Source organism: Lolium rigidum, chromosome 4, assembly GCF_022539505.1.
Source record: "Lolium rigidum isolate FL_2022 chromosome 4, APGP_CSIRO_Lrig_0.1, whole genome shotgun sequence".
Taxonomy (NCBI): Eukaryota; Viridiplantae; Streptophyta; class Magnoliopsida; order Poales; family Poaceae; genus Lolium; species Lolium rigidum.
In genome coordinates, this window is record NC_061511.1 from 249,606,090 (window position 1) to 249,623,663 (window position 17,574).

The following is a 17,574-nucleotide window of genomic DNA, read 5'->3' on the forward strand; positions in this document are numbered from 1 at the left end:
AAAAGACCGTAATCGCCCATCCGTACCTTCGACTACTGTATATTCTAATATTATGGATAGCCTTAGCTCAAAAAGAATTTTCATTATACTCTGTATTACAATTATATTGGATTTTGTACCCATATATATTTAACATCCTATTTGTTAAAGTTTGTTTTAAAGACCATGTCACTGATCGTGTGAAACAGCAAAACATCCAACCCTCTACTTTCTGTGAAGAACGTACAACAACTAACACACATTTTAACTAGAGTTGAATTAGACAATGGACCCCAATTGTAAATATTTAAACATTATTAGACCCCTGTTGTAAGTATTTAAACATTATCAGACGTTGATTTGGCATTACCTTGTTAAGTTGACCGCGGCCTAAGAATCCTCATAAGATCAACTGAACATCATCAACCATTATTGATTTTGTTCTACCATTACTACAACATTTACTGAACTACATCAAATTAATATTATTTATCCACGAAGAAACTAACAGGTTGAAATTAAATTATTTTGATGAAAAATCCGTGGAAACCATGCTAAGGTGTTCCCAACAAGAGCAAGAAATTCCTCCAAAAAAACACAAGAGCAAGAAATCCTCCATCTCCCCATCTATCTCCAATATCAAGTTGTCATACAACTCTGCCTCCATATATCACCGTATAGTTTGGTGTTTTCTAAATATTTTCTCAGATCTTCCATAACATACATTTTCTTTTTATGTAAAGTTATAAATTTATATATAACATTGTCTATTTTCGGGTGTAGGATTCGCTGACTCCTTTCAGCTTCATGTTATTAGTTACCATCACTTTTCTGCTATAATTTGTCAGCAACTACTGTATATCCAGTTATCCACACACATTGGTCAACTAATGGAAAGTTCAACCTATGATTAACAAACTAATTCGCACGAATTATTTAGTGTGGTGATAGAGGTGGGCATGAGATGCAACGAGCTGAGGCGACACTGTATTTTGGAGCTATTCAACTTAGAGCCACCATCCCACATCGTGCATATGCATTCTTTTTTTATTTTGTTTTTGAGAGAGCGTTCTTCTTCTATTGGTGTTGTAGTGAATATGTCATTATATGTTTTTTGCGAGTAATAGGTCATTATATTTATGTACATTGGTGCCAGCAATAGACTTCATCCCATGTGCCGCGGAGGATATTTGTGGAGGATATGTGTGTGTGTGTGTGTCGTTTTTTTCTTGGTTTTTATACTACAGTAGCTAGCCTATATCATAATAATTAAGCCAGCGCACAATCATGATATTTGTGAGTTTAACGAGTCTTATCTCTTATGTTTGCATTAGCTCAGCTATCTAGGGGCTATGTTTGCTTGTTCAACACGCATATTCTTTGGTCATCATTTGGCCGTGTAACTAAATCTGATCTTTGTATTGGATTCACAAGTGGTCTTTTCTTCTTCATGCGGAGCAGAGGGAACATATGAGCTTTGGTTGCACTCGGCTGATGGCGATCGTATTGGCTATCTTCAACCAGAGTAGTTGGTGCCAATCACTTAGAAGATAATTATATACTCTTTAGCTTCTTTATTTCATTGGTTAATTCATGTTGCAACTTTATATGACATTTAACTTGTAATATACTTGACACTATTACTAATTTATACTATCACTTTGATGCAGAGGCCGGGGCTACGAAATAAGAAAAAGGAAATTGGTAGCCTATCCAGATGGGCTAGCTCTCTATATAAACTTCCGTACACACCTTCGTGCTTCAAGGAGATCGAAAGAGATCGGGAAAATGGACCAGAAGAGGATGATTGTGCTCGCGGTCGTGGTTTCTCTCTGGGTGCTGAGTGCCATCCTGGGGTTCTCCGCCGAAGGCACAAAGCTCACCGTAAGCTAGCACACGCTGCACACTCACTACCTATTGATGCATCATGTACACGTGTGTGTATTTTGTTAAACTGTATTATAGACATCTTGGATTCTTCATTCTTGTGGGTTCTCGCAGTCTTCGGACGTTCTGTGGTACTACGGGCAGTGCTACTATCCGGCTAAGCCGGCGCGGGGGCTAGGGGTCTGCGCGACCATCTTCCTGATAATTGCTCAGATCATCTTCGCGGTCGTCGGCGGCTGCTGCGGATTCTGCCACTCCCGCGCCATCCCCGCCGAGAAGAACCGGATCATCGGCGTCGTCTGCGCCGTCGCCTCATGGTGAGTGTTCCACCTTCTAATCTAATCAATAAGCGCTAGGTAGCTGGAGCAAGCAGGCGTGTCCCGGCGCGCGTGACGAACCGCCGCTACTGACCAAAACGTGCGTGCAGGATCGCGGCCGTCATCGCGTTCGCGCTGCTCGCCGCGGGCGCGGCGGCGAACGCCCAGGGTTGGCGGGATGGCCACTCGTACGGGCTGTGCGACGTCCCCAGGGGCGGCATCTTCGCCAGTGGGGCCGTGCTCACGCTCGCCGCCATGGCCCTAGGGATCACCTCCTACCTCATGCTCGGTACCCAGACGGTCGCAGCGGCCGCGCCAAATACGGGAGCCGGCGAGCAGGTGCCGGCGGCCGCCGCGCCAAATAAGGTAGGAGACGAGCCGCGGCCGGCGGCCGCCGCCGGGATCGCCATGGGGAAGCCACAAGTCCCGCAACAGCCTCGTCCTCCCCAGGATTACGGGCAGGCGCCGCCGCCCAAGTTCACGCAGCAGCCTCGTCCCCAGGGATTAGGACAGGCGCCGCCGCCAAAGTTCCTGCAGAAGCCTCGTCCTCCAAAGTACCAGCAGTCCTCAGCTCCTCCCCAGGGTATGTGCGGGAAAGCGCCCAACGGGCAGCTCCCTCCTCCTCCCACACAACACAACTACACAAGGTTATATAATAACCCTGAAATCTTTATTTTAAAATATTTCTTTAAAAATACACCATCAAAAGATTTATCAATCTGATACAAGAAAACCAAAGAAAGGCCAGTGCCAACAGATGGTGGCAACAGCCCACCAAAAGGCTGCTCTCCGTATTGGGGGTGTGACGTGGGGCATGGGTAAGACGTCCACCAATATAGGAGGTCTGCATCTCCTCCTGGTAGCCACTCCAACCTTCCCCAACATCGAAACGTACAAGACCAAACCTTCCTAGCAACAACAGAACCTAAGAGCAGATGTTGCATGCCGCGGGTGAGGAGGCCCCGACGTTGAAGATTGTCCGTCATGCAACAGCAGTTCCTCGAGACGAGCCACACGAACAACTTGCCACTATAAGGGGCCCTAGAGCGCAAAATATCATCCCTAATGGTGTCCTTCACTGAACTAGCAAAGAAGGCCTCATATGCTGACTTAGATGAGTAACATCTATTTCCAAACCACCTATCCTCCCGATCCTGAACAAGAGCAACGTTAGCTAGCCTATGTCACGGTAAGAACTACTCCATGAAGGCGTCCTCCCCCATATCAGGCCCGCAATATCGAAACCATTGTCCGGCTAGGCCCCCTTGAGTCCTTGACCGAGCAAGCGTTAGCCCTCCTCTTGGAGACCAACTTGGCCACATTTGGCGTGATGTCCACAACCCTGTCCCCATTTAGTCATCGATCCTTCTAGAAACGAGCTCGCTCACCATTTCCAAGCACATAACATGTGGCCGAGTCAAATATGGCAGTGCATAAGCTCGGCATCTGAATGTTAAAATCTGACCACGCCTTAGTTGGGTCCACCTTTTGGAGCTAGGCCCAACGATAGTGAATGGCAAGATTTAGAATATGAAGATTAGGGATGCTCAGTCCGCCAAAGCACTTTGGGGAGGCGACCTTATCCCACGCCACTAGGCAATGTCCGCCATGGAACTCCTACCAGCCTTTCCACAGGAAGGCCCTACAGAGCTTCATAAGATCACGTTCGGGGGAAGTCAAGAGACATCATGGCGTGAAAAGGAATCGCACAGAAAGTGGTATGGACCAGCATAGTCCTACCTCCACGGGTGAGGAGCTTCGCGCACCACAGGTGTACCCGACTGACCACGCTATACACTAACGGCTGCAGCTGAGCAGCCGACACCTTTCTCGGACCAAGAGGCAACCCTAAGTACTTGATACGGAAGGAGGCCACCTCACAGCCGAGGATCATGCGGGCTAACTCCACTTGCGCTGGCCAATATCGAATAGAATGAAGGGAACATTGGCCATATTGGTGCGGAGGCCAGAAGCCACGCCAAAGTCTTCCACAATGGAGGCACACGCTAGTAGGTCCACTTTCATTGGGCGGATGAAGGTTACCACATCGTATGCATACATCAAGGTTAGATGCCAGAATCCACTCGAAGCAAGCTGAGTCAGCAGGTCGTCTGCCTCCACTCACTCGAACATCAGGTGAAGGACATCCATAACCGTGTCGAAAAGAAGGGGCCAGAGCGGAACCCCCTAGCGCACCGCACGCCGGTCAAAGATTAGACCTCCGGCAATGCCGTTAACCACGACGTGTGTAGATGTGGTCCCAAGAAGCCCACATATCATGGTGATCCACATGTGGCCAAATCCCAGCATGGCCAACACTTCTAGGAGAAAGGCCCAATTCCATTATGTCAAAAGCTTTCGTGATATCAAGGTTGAGTAGGATGGCATCCCTCTTCAGCATGTGAAGCTTCCGCGCCGTAAGTTGCAGCAGCTGGAAGTTGTCATGGAGACATCGTCTATGTACGAACATGCTCTGCTGGGGACCCACGATCTCCACCATATGAGGGTGTGAGGTGAGATGAGAGTACTTTAGCCACGAGCTTCGCCACACTATGAATGAGACTTATGGGACGGAAATCCTTGACCTCTTCTGCCTCTGCATGCTTGGGCAGGAGGGAAACTAGGGACTGGTTAGCAGCATGCAACCCTCTACAATGACCACCCCACAGAGACTGAAAGGACTCCATAACGTCATGCTTGATCATGTGCCAACAAGCCACGTAGAACCTGCCGGAGAAGCCATCTGACCCTGGCATTTTGTCAAGCTCCCGAGAGCGGATAACGCCGAGACCTCTTTCCTCGGAGAAAGGCACCTCAAGGTATGAGAGGTCATGCGTTGGAACCTCCAGGTAGTCCAGATCGAGAGAGAACCCACAGTCTAGTTACGTGCCCAAAAGCTCACCTTAAAAGGCGCCCACTACTCCGGCCTTCTCATTTTGGTCAGTGACAAGCATGCCATTCACTTTGAGGTTCGCAATGAAGTTCTTCCAGTACATGTGATCAGCATGAAGCTGGAAGAAATTGCTTCAACCATCCTCCTCCGCCAGCCACATGATCCTCGACCGCTGCTTAAATGAGGCAAGGCCCAGGAGCTTCTGTTTGAAGAGCTTTCGGAATCTCCTTTCTTCCGGCGAGAGCGCCCTCGACTCGGTAGCCACATCTAGGCGAAGGATGAGCTCATTGGCCAACATGATATGCTTCTTGTTAATGTTGATGAAGCGATCATTCCGCCGTGTTAGGGCCTTGGAGGTGGCGACCAGCTTATCGGACATGCACTTTAAATAGTTAGCAATGGTTGGCCCTGCCACCCAAGCGCTTTCCACAACCTCCAAGAAACCCTCCACCTTGGGCTAGAAAGCCTCAAAGAGCAAGCGTCGCCCCAACTTCAGCTTTGTCTCCAAGCTGAGAAGCAATGTGCTATGATCTGATGTGGAGGATACCATAGCCGTTAAGAAATAGAAAAAGACCTCCACCTCACAGTCCACCGATGAAAATACTCGACCGAGCTTCTCGAACATCACCCGCTCCCGCTCATTGGATGATGTGTATCGGCTCCCATTCAAGTAGAGCTCCTTGAGGTCCAACTCCGAGACAATACAACAAAACTTTCCATCATGTGCATGTTGAGCTTGGCGTTGTTCTTATACGGGGGATCGAAAAAAGGTTAAAATCTCTAGCCATGGCCATAGGTCATGAGTGCAAGTCCCTGATATCCTTGAGCTCTTGAAGAAAGAGGCATTTTGTCTGCTTTAATCTGTGGGTCATAAATGCCAGTGAGCCACCACCTAGTGGACCCTACTTCGCCAACCCTCGTCGTGATAGCGTTGCTAGAATAGTGCGGTTTGGAGAGGGACCACATTAGATTTCCACGTAGGAATAATACCCCTCGAGTGACATTGGCAGGGAGGAAGAAGAAACTTTCGAACTCCCTACGAAGGCATCGGTCCAATGGCACGGGAAAGCACATGCAACTTTGTTTCCTGCAAGCAAACCACACTCGCACCCGGGAGACAAACCACTTAGTATCACACCGTGCCCAAAAGTTTAGGCCACGGATATTCCACACTAAAATCGATAAAAACATGTATGACATGGCTAGCAAGTACAAATAAAACTGGAGTGAACAAACTCCTCAAACCACAAGGTCCACCTCCCCCTTGTCATCCATCGGGAGAATGTCAGGTTGCCAGCCGAAGAGGGCAAGGAAAGCCGACAGGTGATCTGACTTCATCAGCGTCTCCTCGAAGTAGTGCAAGTACGCCAATAGTGCCTCCCCACTGACCTCACCCTCTCGAACGATTGCCAACTGAATCATCAAGGTTTTCTGTTGCCGCTTGATTGAGGTTCCTGGCGTGAAGTGACCGACGACACGAGAACTACGTCGAACCACATAAAGGAGGGTTTATTCTTCCTCGGCTTCCTAGGCACGGGCCGAGGGAGTAGGACCTCATTCCTCAGCTTGTATCACTCGTGGAAGGTAATGAGCCTAGAGTCGATGTCTGTCGAGTCCGATATTGATGTTGAGGTGGTGGGCATCGATAAAGGAGTGGCTGCCATCTAGAAATGGTCTTCATGCTCCATGATGTTACCTTCCTCCACTTTAGGAAACGGGGTCTTAGGAGGAGTGTTGGCCACATAAAGGTCCAACGTAAACTAGGACCAGGAGGCTGACATAACCGGATTGCGCCCCTCCTCCGAGTGCCATGAGCCCCGCGGCCCAAGAGAAGCAAAGGGTGACAATGTGCTAGTAAGGGAAGAAGGCTCATCCTCTAAGTCCGAAAGGATAGGGCTGGACTTGCGCCAAAACCTAGGGCCTAGGTCTTGGACCGAAGAAGAGTTTGCACGGCAGGGGTCAAATCGACGAGCCACTGACGAGTCTTTGTCTTGCAGCATGGTCAAGACAGAGCACTGATCAGAACTCCCCATCTCTCCAGCGTGCTCCATCCACCGGCCACCATGCAGTTGTATCCACCAACTTTTCCATGTTTTCGGTACGGGCTTTCAGTCTTTTCACCACCTTCCAGAGCAAGCCCGGAGATGGGACAAGGGCCCACGACCACATCATGCACAAGGGGTCCAGGGCTGCACCCCCCATCCACTGGTGATTTGGTGGCGCCAAGCCGGAGACAGGTGGGCCACGGGAATTGGAGGAATGCATTTTGTGTGTCCCCTTGGCGACTGACCGGTTCCCCTGATCATCGTTGACCGTACCTCCGTTGTTGTTGCAGCCAAAACCATTTGTAGGGACGCTGGCGCAAGACATGTGCTCAACCAAGATGACAGGGCCAAGCGTATCTTCCACCCGCACCAGGTGAACCACCTCCTCGAAATCCAGCAGCGCCACCTTCTTCGGGAGTAGGAGGCCATCATCTTCCTCCTCAAAAAGGAGCATATCGGGATTGGATCATCTTTTAGGCAGTGATTTAAAAGCTACCCATGTTGGCTCTACTAGACGTATGAGTGCCCAGCCGCTCCACCCATGGAGATGCACCAAGAATTGACATGGCTCCGTTGAAGCTCCCCGCCACCAGTGGCACTCCGACCACCTCTAGGTGCACATCGAAGCGAAACATGTGTCTAGTCATCTAGAGATGTTGGTTCCAAATACCAAACCCGAGAAAGAAATCGTGGCCATCGAGCGGCTTGGCTATAAGAAAAGTGTCCTAGTTGGCCCTTGTGTCGAAGACGGGAAGGAAATCTGTCGGCCAGAACAGGTCGACGAAAAAATGCCTCTCCAATGCTAGGAATTGTTCCAGAATGGCAGCTTAGGCCTGAGCGGTGCCCTCCGACCTTCTCGTACTGAAGACGTAAGCCACTAGACTCCAACGAAGGGTTCTTTATATCTCATCCACATGTGTTGTCCGTTAATAATGAATCTTTACCGTGTCATGTATGTCGTGTCGTATGTTGCCGTGACCCCTTCCTCTGTCCTCCTTGCACCCTAGCCGGGTGACCTACCGCCAACAAGAGACCCGCCACACGTAGTTCCTTGTCGCACCGTAGACCATGTTCATACAAGGGGTAACCACGTATCACCTGTTCATGTCGAGTGGCAGTGCTGCGTACAACTTCCGCACCCGACGTAGTCCATGTTGATATGGCATTTCCATGAAAACCTCATCATCAGGATAACATCATGGAGGAGGGGCCACTGACGCATCCACCTCCTTTTGACCCAACAGTTGCCGCGCAGCACCCTGTGAAGCGTGGGCGTGAAAGGACTAGCCCATGGGGTGGAGGGCGCTAATACCGTGAGCGGCAGAGGTGGCGTCGCACAAAACACCACCACTGCATCAACTTGAGGGCCAACCGTCGGACACTGGCGAGTGATATGGTGCTCACTCTTGCAGTTGAGGCGCCTCCTCCCTTCACAGACGCCGACCACATGGTCTGGCTCCACGTAATTAAAACAGAGCACCGCGAGGCCGGTCGGCACACCCACCAAAACCAAGAGAGACAGGATGGGCCTGCGCTGGCGTTGGCGCTTGGGTAGCAGCCCCCGATGACCTATATATCCATGTTGTGCGTCTCCAGCACTGAAACACGCCGAATCCGGCTGCACCACCACCGAGGCCAACTGTCAAGCAAGTGGTCTGCATGCCACCACCGCCTTGTAGAACCTCCAGGGACGTTGCTCACTGTGGGCTTGGTAACATATCCCAGACCACATTGGAGTAGGAGCGACCCAAGGAGCCTCCAGCGAGGCCAGCTCCTCCTCGTCCTCAACAATGTCTGGACAACATCTAGATCTAGGAGCACTGCCCTCCACCAACATGGCGCCATAGAGGGGAAAGAGGGAGGGGAGAGCGTACAAGGTCGCTGAATCTAGAGGGGACGCCAGCGGAGAGGTAGACCATCGCCACCGGGGTGGCGAATAGTGGGAGAGCGGAGGGGCGCCCGGCGCCTCCCACTCACATTGTCTCGCTCCCTTAGTCTTTTATTGCCCCTCATTTTAAAATATAATTTTTGCAATTCAAGGCTTTTTCCTTCTTCTTGCTTATTCTACCTCTCTTCAATCCCAACTCCTCTCTTAGGCCATTTTCAATTCGTTATCATTCCTCTGTCCCAGCAGCCCATGACTCGGCTAAACAATTTCCACCCTCATCCATCTTCGTTTTCATGTGATATAGTTAAACCAATGAGCAGGCCATGACCCCTACCATGGATGATCTTTTCACCTGTAGAATGTACCGCTTGTCTTTCGAATGGCAATTCCTCCTAATCGTGTTGATATGTTGGCGAGCCTCACCGGTGACACAAGTGTTGATTCCATAGCAACACTCCCACGTTCTACCTAAAACCTAGGCAGACTTTGTGTTCCTTCCGAACGTTGGAGGAAAGTCTCTTTTTTGTTAGAAGATGAAACTCTCTGTTGAACCACATCCTGTTAGCCCAATTAACATTCCCTTTTCTAGTGGAGGGTTTTGGATGGCTAGTGTAAAGTGCATTGGATCAGTTAGCAATGGATGTATGCAGGGAAGAGAAACAGAGGCATGGGGTTTAGAGACTATGTTGCCTCTAACCAGGCCGTTTTAGCTAAATATGCATAGAAGATTGTCAAGAACCCAAACTTGCTTTGCTCCCGAGTCCTACGTGCGAAGTACTTCAAGGATGGGAATTTTTTTGGATGCAAAGTGTCCTAAGAGGGCGTCCTACACATTGAGAGCATACTGCACGGGGGAGACTTGCTGAATGAGGGTTTGGTGTGGAGGATAGGTCATGGCCAGAGCCTGAAGGATTGGGAGGATAATTGGATCCCGAGAACTTCTGCAAAAAAAAACCACTTGATCATCGACCTGATAAGAATATGGTGAAGGTTAGTGAGTTGCTCCTGGCGGATGGACACATAGATGGGATGAGGATGAGTTGAGAGAAACTCTGTTTCATGTGGATGCGGAAGACATTCTAAAGATGCTCGTAGGTCCTGCTAGAACTAGTGAATATATTGCATGGAATTACACCAAAAAGAGGCTATTTACTGTCAAAATGGCATACCACCTCAAGCCTCAGTTGAAGCTTTCTCAGGTAGGCAGACCGGGTCCCTCCAATGGGTGTGATGATCATAGAGGTTGGCTAGCCCTTTGGACAGCCGATGTACCTAGCAAGGTGAAAGTGCACTATTTTTGATTGCTAGAAAATGGTGTAGCCGTTGGAGCCGAGATCGGGCGTCAGAAGATAGAGGAGGGGTTTGTTGTGTGGCTTGTAAGCGTGAAGAGTCTCTGAAACACAGGTTTTGGGACTGTCCACGTGCGATAAAAGCACGGGAATTGCTCTCGGATCTCTCTGGTTTGAAGCTGCAATCCGCCTGGCTATAATCCATGGACACCGAGCCCTAAAGGGCTGGTTGTTGGACTTGATGGGTAGTTTGGGTGACCAAGAACTGGTAGTTAGCATGATGGCGGTCTATCTTCTCTGGCTAGCAAGAAATGATGTGCGAGACACACTGAATCCATTGAGGTTTCGCAACGCATGACCCGACGAACAATGTTTCTGTTGGAAGAATGGAGAGCGTCTAGGACTATACCGGCAACTCCCTCGACTAGCAAGCATGGATACTGGTCCATACCTGAGGTGGATTTCCACAAAGCTAATGATGATAGTGATTTTCCCTGAAACTCGACTTTTGGAGGTGGTGGTGTGGTCATAAGGGATCACCCTGGCAGCTTTGCGGCAGGGGCATGTCATTTTTCCCCTCAGTGGTCGATACGGAAAGGGCGGAGCTTTTAGCCTGTCAGCGAGCTATTCAACTTGCAAAGGAGGCAGGTGTTTCAAAACTGGTTCTAGAGACGGATTGCCTTGGAGCTGTGGCAATGCTTCGGGGCATGAATTTGGATCGATCGGTCCATGGGCCGATGATCGAAGACATCAAGAACCTCTTGTAGTGTTTTGTTGATCACCAGGCCAACCACGTACGCTCATATAATAAGGTGGCACATCATTTAGCAAGGTACGGCTTCGGCAATAATATAAGTAAAACCAGGTTTGGCGTCCCCCAGGTTACATTGTAGACTCTCTGGCTTCTGACTTGGCCAATGATTAATAAATTTGCAACATTTTGATCTTAGAGAAAAAAAAAAGAGCATTCCCTTTTCTTCTTGAGCCCAATCTAGTAAAACGACACCTATCAAATCAATGCCTCGCCCACTAAATCTAAAACATTTTGACTAAGTTCAATGCAACACCAGACAATCATGTTTCCACTTCGTACCTAAACCTGAATTCCACTTCTTCTTTTAGTTCAAGTTTCAGAATTAATTACATTTTGTTCCTATCTTGCATTTTGTGAGTTGCACTTTATTTATGTTTGGATCTTTTTGCAAGTAGGACAAGGTAACGTCGAACACGCGTATGAGGTGGACTTGCAAGTTGAGGTCGATCCTCATCTAGAAGAACAGAACGGGTGCGGGACAGCAGGCAAGTCACATTTCATTGTCCCTGCTGATCGTGCATGCCACATGTGATAAATATTTCTACTTTTCTTGCATTTTTGCATGACATGCAATGAAACTTGTTAATGCATACCACCAATAAGCCTGAGTGTTGCTTCTGTTGGCCATGTTTACATTCAAATCCTAGAAATTATCACCGGGAGGAGGCTGCAATAATGAGGATTATATTACAAGGAATGTTGGTAATCCTAGATCAAATCTTGTAGCATAAAGTTCTGAAAAATAATTGTCGTTAGTTGGGTTAGCGTCAGAGATTATGAGGCTTCATGTACTAACCGTGCAGCCATGCATACCCCAATCCGTAGAGTAAGTGAGTAACCGAGTAAGGATAATGTAATGGATTGCCTTACTCGTGGCAACACTGGGGTAAGACTACATGCCAAGTGAAAAACACAGAACCTGTTCGACCATTTGACTCGTCAAAGCTAGCTTATTAGTTACCCGCAAAAAAAAACTAGCTTAGTAGTTCTATGCCTCTATCCAATGGACAACTATAGAGTTGCATGTCTTTTCTTTTCTCTTGGAGGCATGTAGAAACAATTAAGGGAAGGGCCTCGTCTTGAGGAGTCACAACAAGACTACCTCAAATCGCCAAGTTGACACTCTTGGCTCATGGGAGGTCAGTGACTCTGAGTTGTTGGGTAGGCATTTCAAAATATAGAGAAGATGAAATTTAATTGTTGTTCCAACTCTGTCAACACACCAATTGGTGTGTTATAACGCAGTGACAAAAGGAGGCGTGAATATCTTGTGGGTAAAGCTGAGCAAATTTGCAGAGTCATGACAAATATATAGTATTCAAACACGTCATGCTTCCTGCTAATGAAGTTGTGTTTTAAGGGTGATTCCTAATGCAAGGCATGAGTTGATTTTGATAAAGAAAATTATAAAACTTTTTATCCAAAAAAAATCTGAACAAACAATTTTACTAATAAGTTGTAGATTAGGATTTTGCATCCACCATGTATTAGAAAATCCTATAGCCCTTCTTTGATATCAAAACATGTAATTATATAGTCATCTCCCAATTTTGCTTGATGAGTACGCCATGTGTTCTCATTACTGCACCAACCCTTTCAGATTTAGCCGAAGGAGGAGCACAAACCTCTGGCGGGGAGCACTACATCTCAGATTTACCCGAAGGAGAAGCACAATCCTATGGCGGGTACTTCGATGACGTTGACTTCAAGATCTAGGTCCCATTTGCGCTCGAGGATGCATGTGACACATAGTCTCTTTTGGTTGTAATGTCAGTTCTGTTATAAAAGTTTGTAGCTTGTACGCTTTGTTGGCAATGAAATCACTTTCTGTTTGCAATTGAGGAACTTCTGGAATTGCGAGCATTTCATCACAGCTCCAAAAACCGGGGTGTGACAATCACTTTCGTGTAGAAGATGTAACGTGCATCTCTCTACGACTACCTACAGATGTAGTGTATACTTTTCTATTTTTTTGCCAGAAGGATCTTGATCTTCTGTTTTTCAAATAGTGTTTTGTAGTATTGCCCATACCACTTTTAGGTGTGCCACTAGTATATTTTTTGCCTGTAAGCTATTTCTTACTAGTGATGGGGAGGGATGAAATCGGGCGAGGAAGATGATTGCATGGAGGAGGAGGGAGAGGGAGGACGCGGTCCAGGGGAGAGGAGGTTCGTGGAGTGTCGTACCTACACCATCGCAAGTCGATGAGTTCCAACACGCGCACTACAAGAATGTCACCATGTGCCAACAGCCGCGCGCCCTCGGCATGGCCTGGAGAGGCTATCGGTGTACGCTACGCCGAGGGTTGTCGTCGGTGTAGCCCCTCAGGCAAGATCCGCCTCGGCAGAGCCCACATGGCCGTCAGCGTAGTGTTGGCCGCACGGGTATTGTCGGCGTGCTCCCAAGCAAGGAGCTCGCTCGATTCTATTAGCTGGATGTAAAGCGGTACACGAGAAGGCAATTCCAGGAGATACCGAGCCTAGGGGAGCGGGGGCTTCGTATTGCGGGAGGTAGGCGGAAACACGTGGGGGAGTGATGACAACGCTCTAGTGCACTGTTTTCCGTTTTGGAGGCATCGCCATGGTGCGCTACACCTCTCACCATAGACTCCGGGTGAAAATTTTGGTTTTCTTGTCAGATGGAATGGCAGGCGGCACTTTGTGTCGTCTCCTCCTCGGAGGCACCCTTTTCAGAGTATGTAATCCTTTCAGCAGGGCATGGGCCCTCTTTGGTGACAGACAGATGACCACTGGACATTGCTCGGCCTTTGTTGGAGTAGACATGGCCCTTTCTGCCTGTTTTTTTTTTTTTTGAACAATTCTGCCTGTTTGTTACCGCCCATGTTTTGGCTCTCCTTTGCTCCTCACATTTTCAGCGAGCGCTCCGGTGGTCGAATTCTTTGGCCCTCTCAAGTTGCACTTTATTGCCATTTCTCTTCGTTTACTTGTTCTCGTAGATTTTATAAGTTGTTCTGCTGAACGCGTTGTATCGACCGGCCGTTTGTGGATTTATTAATTTAAATAGTATAGCGTAATGGCCTAACTTAAAATTGCTAGCAACGGGAGTCTGAACATGATTTTGCCTTTTTTTTGTTCTGTTTTATGATATGATAAGCTTGTTGCTCTGTGAAAGTTACCCCAGTTGCTTAAAGTAAGCAAAAAACAAAACTACTTCCAAATTTGCAAAAATACAAAAGCTCCTTGCAAAGTACAAAAAATAACAAGTTGCAAATGTGTCGCTACAGACTCAGAGCCAAACAAATCGGAATGCAAGTATCTGCTGACCACTGTCCTGGTATCGTTTCTGCAGAAGAACAGCGGAGTTTGCCAGCGGAACGAGGATATAGCGCGTGAAGTCCGAGCTGTCCATCACGTACTCTATCCTGTCTACTTGCTTGAAAACAAAACAAAAAATCCAACGACATCAACTTATCCATATAATTATGAATTCAATCAATGAACTGCGGAGGAATTACGGCGAATACGCACAAGGCCGGGAGAAAAGTCTTCCCTTTCGTAGTACGTGATGAATTTTGGGGAAAAATGCTAGCAACTGGAGTCTGAACATGATTTTGCTTTTTCTTTATTCTGTTTTATGATAAGCTTGTTGCTCTGTGAAAGTTACTCTTGCGTAAAGCAAGCAAAAAAGAGCTCCTTGCAAATTTGCAAAAATATTAAACCTCCTTGCAAGGAACAAAAAGATAACACGTTGTAAATGTGTCACTACAGACACAGAGCCAAACAAATCAAAATGCAAGTATCTACGGACTACTGCCCTAGTATCTTTTCCGCAGAAGAACCACAGAGTTTGCCGGCGGAACCAGGATATACCGCGTGAAGTCCGAGCTGTCCATCACTCTATCCTGTCAACTTGCTTCAAAACAAAACAAAATACAACGACATCAACTTCCATATAATTATGAATTATTCAATCAATCAACTGCGGAAGAATTACGACGAATACGCACTAGGGAAAAGTCTTCCCTTTCGTAACTGACATATAGCCTTGCACCCTGATAAGCACTGGGTGTTGCGTGATATAGACTCTTAGTTTCATAAATGACTATAAGTATTACGTACTTTTTTGGCACTTATAAGCGCCTAGGGAACATGCTAACGTAGCTTTCTATATAAACAAGCGTGTATGCCAGACTGCTAGCCGGCTAGCAGCTTCAGTCCGGAAGAGGTAAAGATTTGAGAAACAATGGATCAGACGATGATCATCGTGTCCGCAGTTGTGGCTTCTCTCGGCGTTCTGAGTGCCATCCTGGGGTTCTCAGCCGAGGGCACAAAGCTGACTGTAAGCTACTACTGCCTCCTTGCGTCTATAGTTCAGTACAGATGTGTGTGTTTTGTTCAACACTTGAACTGTGGAATTCACTTTCAGTAAGTTTTCTACCAAACTCACAGCAGTGATTTGTGTACACCGAAATAATTACCTTTTGGTCAAAATATTTCAGTTATTTTAGTAATACACATGAATCGAAAAAAACATATTCTGATGAATTTTGAGAGAAAATTTCGCTTCTTTGTCCAAAATGAAAACCTAAATTAGTGAAATTCACGAAATTTCAGCGAGTTCAGTAGGGCTGATTTTTTGCTGAAACGGAAATTCGAAACCATTTGGGATTAATACTGTGTGTGCGCATATGTACATGGGTATGTTCTACTGCTTAGTTCTTACTCGGAGTCGACGTGATGTCTCGCAGCTTCGGGACTTGCTGGAGACTGAAGACGGTGTGTGCATTTACCCAGAGAACTCAGCTCTGGGGCTCGGGATCTGCGCGGCCATCTTCCTGATAATCGCCCAGGCCACCATCGCGACTGTCGGCGGGTGCTGCGGCTGCTGCAAGTCCCGCGCCATCCCCTCGGAGTCCAAGCGGATCATCGGGGTTGTCTGCGCCGTCTTCTCATGGTAACAATCAAACCGAACTTCTATCTTACTACTCGCCTCCTCAAGGGAGCGACTGACGGATGAGTCGATTAACGTGCTGCAGGATCGCGGCGGTTGTCGCGTTCGCGCTGCTGGTGGAGGGCGCGGCCTGGAACGCGAACGTGGAACGGAACTCGTCGGCGTACGGGTTCTGCTACGTGCTCAAGGACGGCATCTTCGCTGGAGCGGCTGTGCTCACGCTCGTTGCCACAGCGCTCGGGCTCACTTCCTACCTCCTGCTCCGCGGACAGCCTGACGCTGCCTCAGCTGCTGCGGCGGCCAAGACGGGCGTTGAGCAGCCGCCGGCCGGGATCTCAATGGGGCAGCCGCAGTTCCCCCACACGGCCACACCTACATCCGTGGAAGCGCCCACACGCATTCCCCCTCCTCCTCCTACAGGCGGCTATGGAGCGGAAGCACCTCACCAGCAGTTCCCCTCTGCTCCTCCAGCTCAGGGCTACGAACCACCACACGTGCCGAACCAGCAGTACTACCCGCCTCCTCAAGGGCATGAGCAGGTGTAGCCTCTGGTATACTGATCTCGTATATCACTCTCAAGTCGAACCAGATTGACCCTATATTCCATGCTTCTGATTTTGTGCATGTCAATGTATGTCGCTACCTGCGGGACTGCGGGTGAGTTATGTTCTTGTGTGTCTATGTGTTCAAAGGATCAGCACTGATTGATTACTGCGTTCAGGTTTCTGAGTCGAGTTGCAATTGCAAAGACCTCTGAACAACCTTCACACGGTGCAGGCGTGCAGCCAATGAGTCAATACAACTGGGTGACACTAACACCTGACACGAAACAGAAGTCATGACTCACACCATCACGGACGCCTAGCATGGACCGCAGCAGAGCCAACCTGCCAACTTTGGTGGCTACAATCTCTCCTAAGTGGCTCTCACCTACTGCTAACGTTGTGTGCATTTGGCGACGCCTGCTATCATGCCGGCCTGCATGGGTCCTCCTCACTACTGCCCAAAATTTAATGTTTATTGAACAAATAATAGCTACAAGTGGCACTCATTTTTTAACTAAGTGCAACAAAATTTAAGTGTTATCGGAAGAAATGCAGGTCATTGGTCGCCCAAAATGACTACTAGTGGAGTACAATTTAGGACTAAGTTAGCACTCATTGAACAATCATACTAACAAAAGGTTTAGACCATACGGTACAAAGTTTAGACTCTACATGAGAACACAACATGATTTCTAGCTTGAACACAATTTGAATCCGGTTTTACAAACATCAATCATATAATGATGCATAAGCAACAATGTGTTAGACTAAATGCAACATAACTTTATACCTCATGAAACAAAACAAAAATAAAGTCCAGCTTGAAAAAGGACAGTCATAAAACAAAATTAAGCAAACAAGAAAATAAAAAGCATAAAAAGAAAAAAGGAAAGAACATATCAAACAATGTGTTCATATGTAGAAAAATGTTCATGTGTGCAAAATAAATAGAATGGTTTATTTAAGGAAAATAAAAATAAAGAGGAATAGAAAATAAATAAAGTAT

General features: G+C 47.7%; 2 protein-coding genes across 2 annotated transcripts; both read left to right on the forward strand.

Annotated features, from left to right (window-relative positions):
* Window positions 1-1,767: 1,767 nt before the first annotated feature.
* On the forward strand, window positions 1,768-6,019 carry LOC124648574. Its single transcript, XM_047188309.1, has 4 exons — window positions 1,768-1,863; window positions 1,981-2,183; window positions 2,294-2,766; window positions 5,958-6,019. Exons 1-4 carry the CDS (start codon window positions 1,768-1,770, stop codon window positions 6,017-6,019), a joined length of 834 nt encoding a protein of 277 aa, XP_047044265.1.
* Window positions 6,020-15,309: 9,290 nt separating this feature from the next.
* LOC124648575 lies at window positions 15,310-16,568 on the forward strand (the record flags this gene model as incomplete). Its single annotated transcript, XM_047188310.1, has 3 exons — window positions 15,310-15,411; window positions 15,821-16,026; window positions 16,109-16,568. Coding segments are annotated over 3 exons (768 nt in total), but the record flags the coding sequence as incomplete, so codon positions are not given.
* Window positions 16,569-17,574: the final 1,006 nt, after the last annotated feature.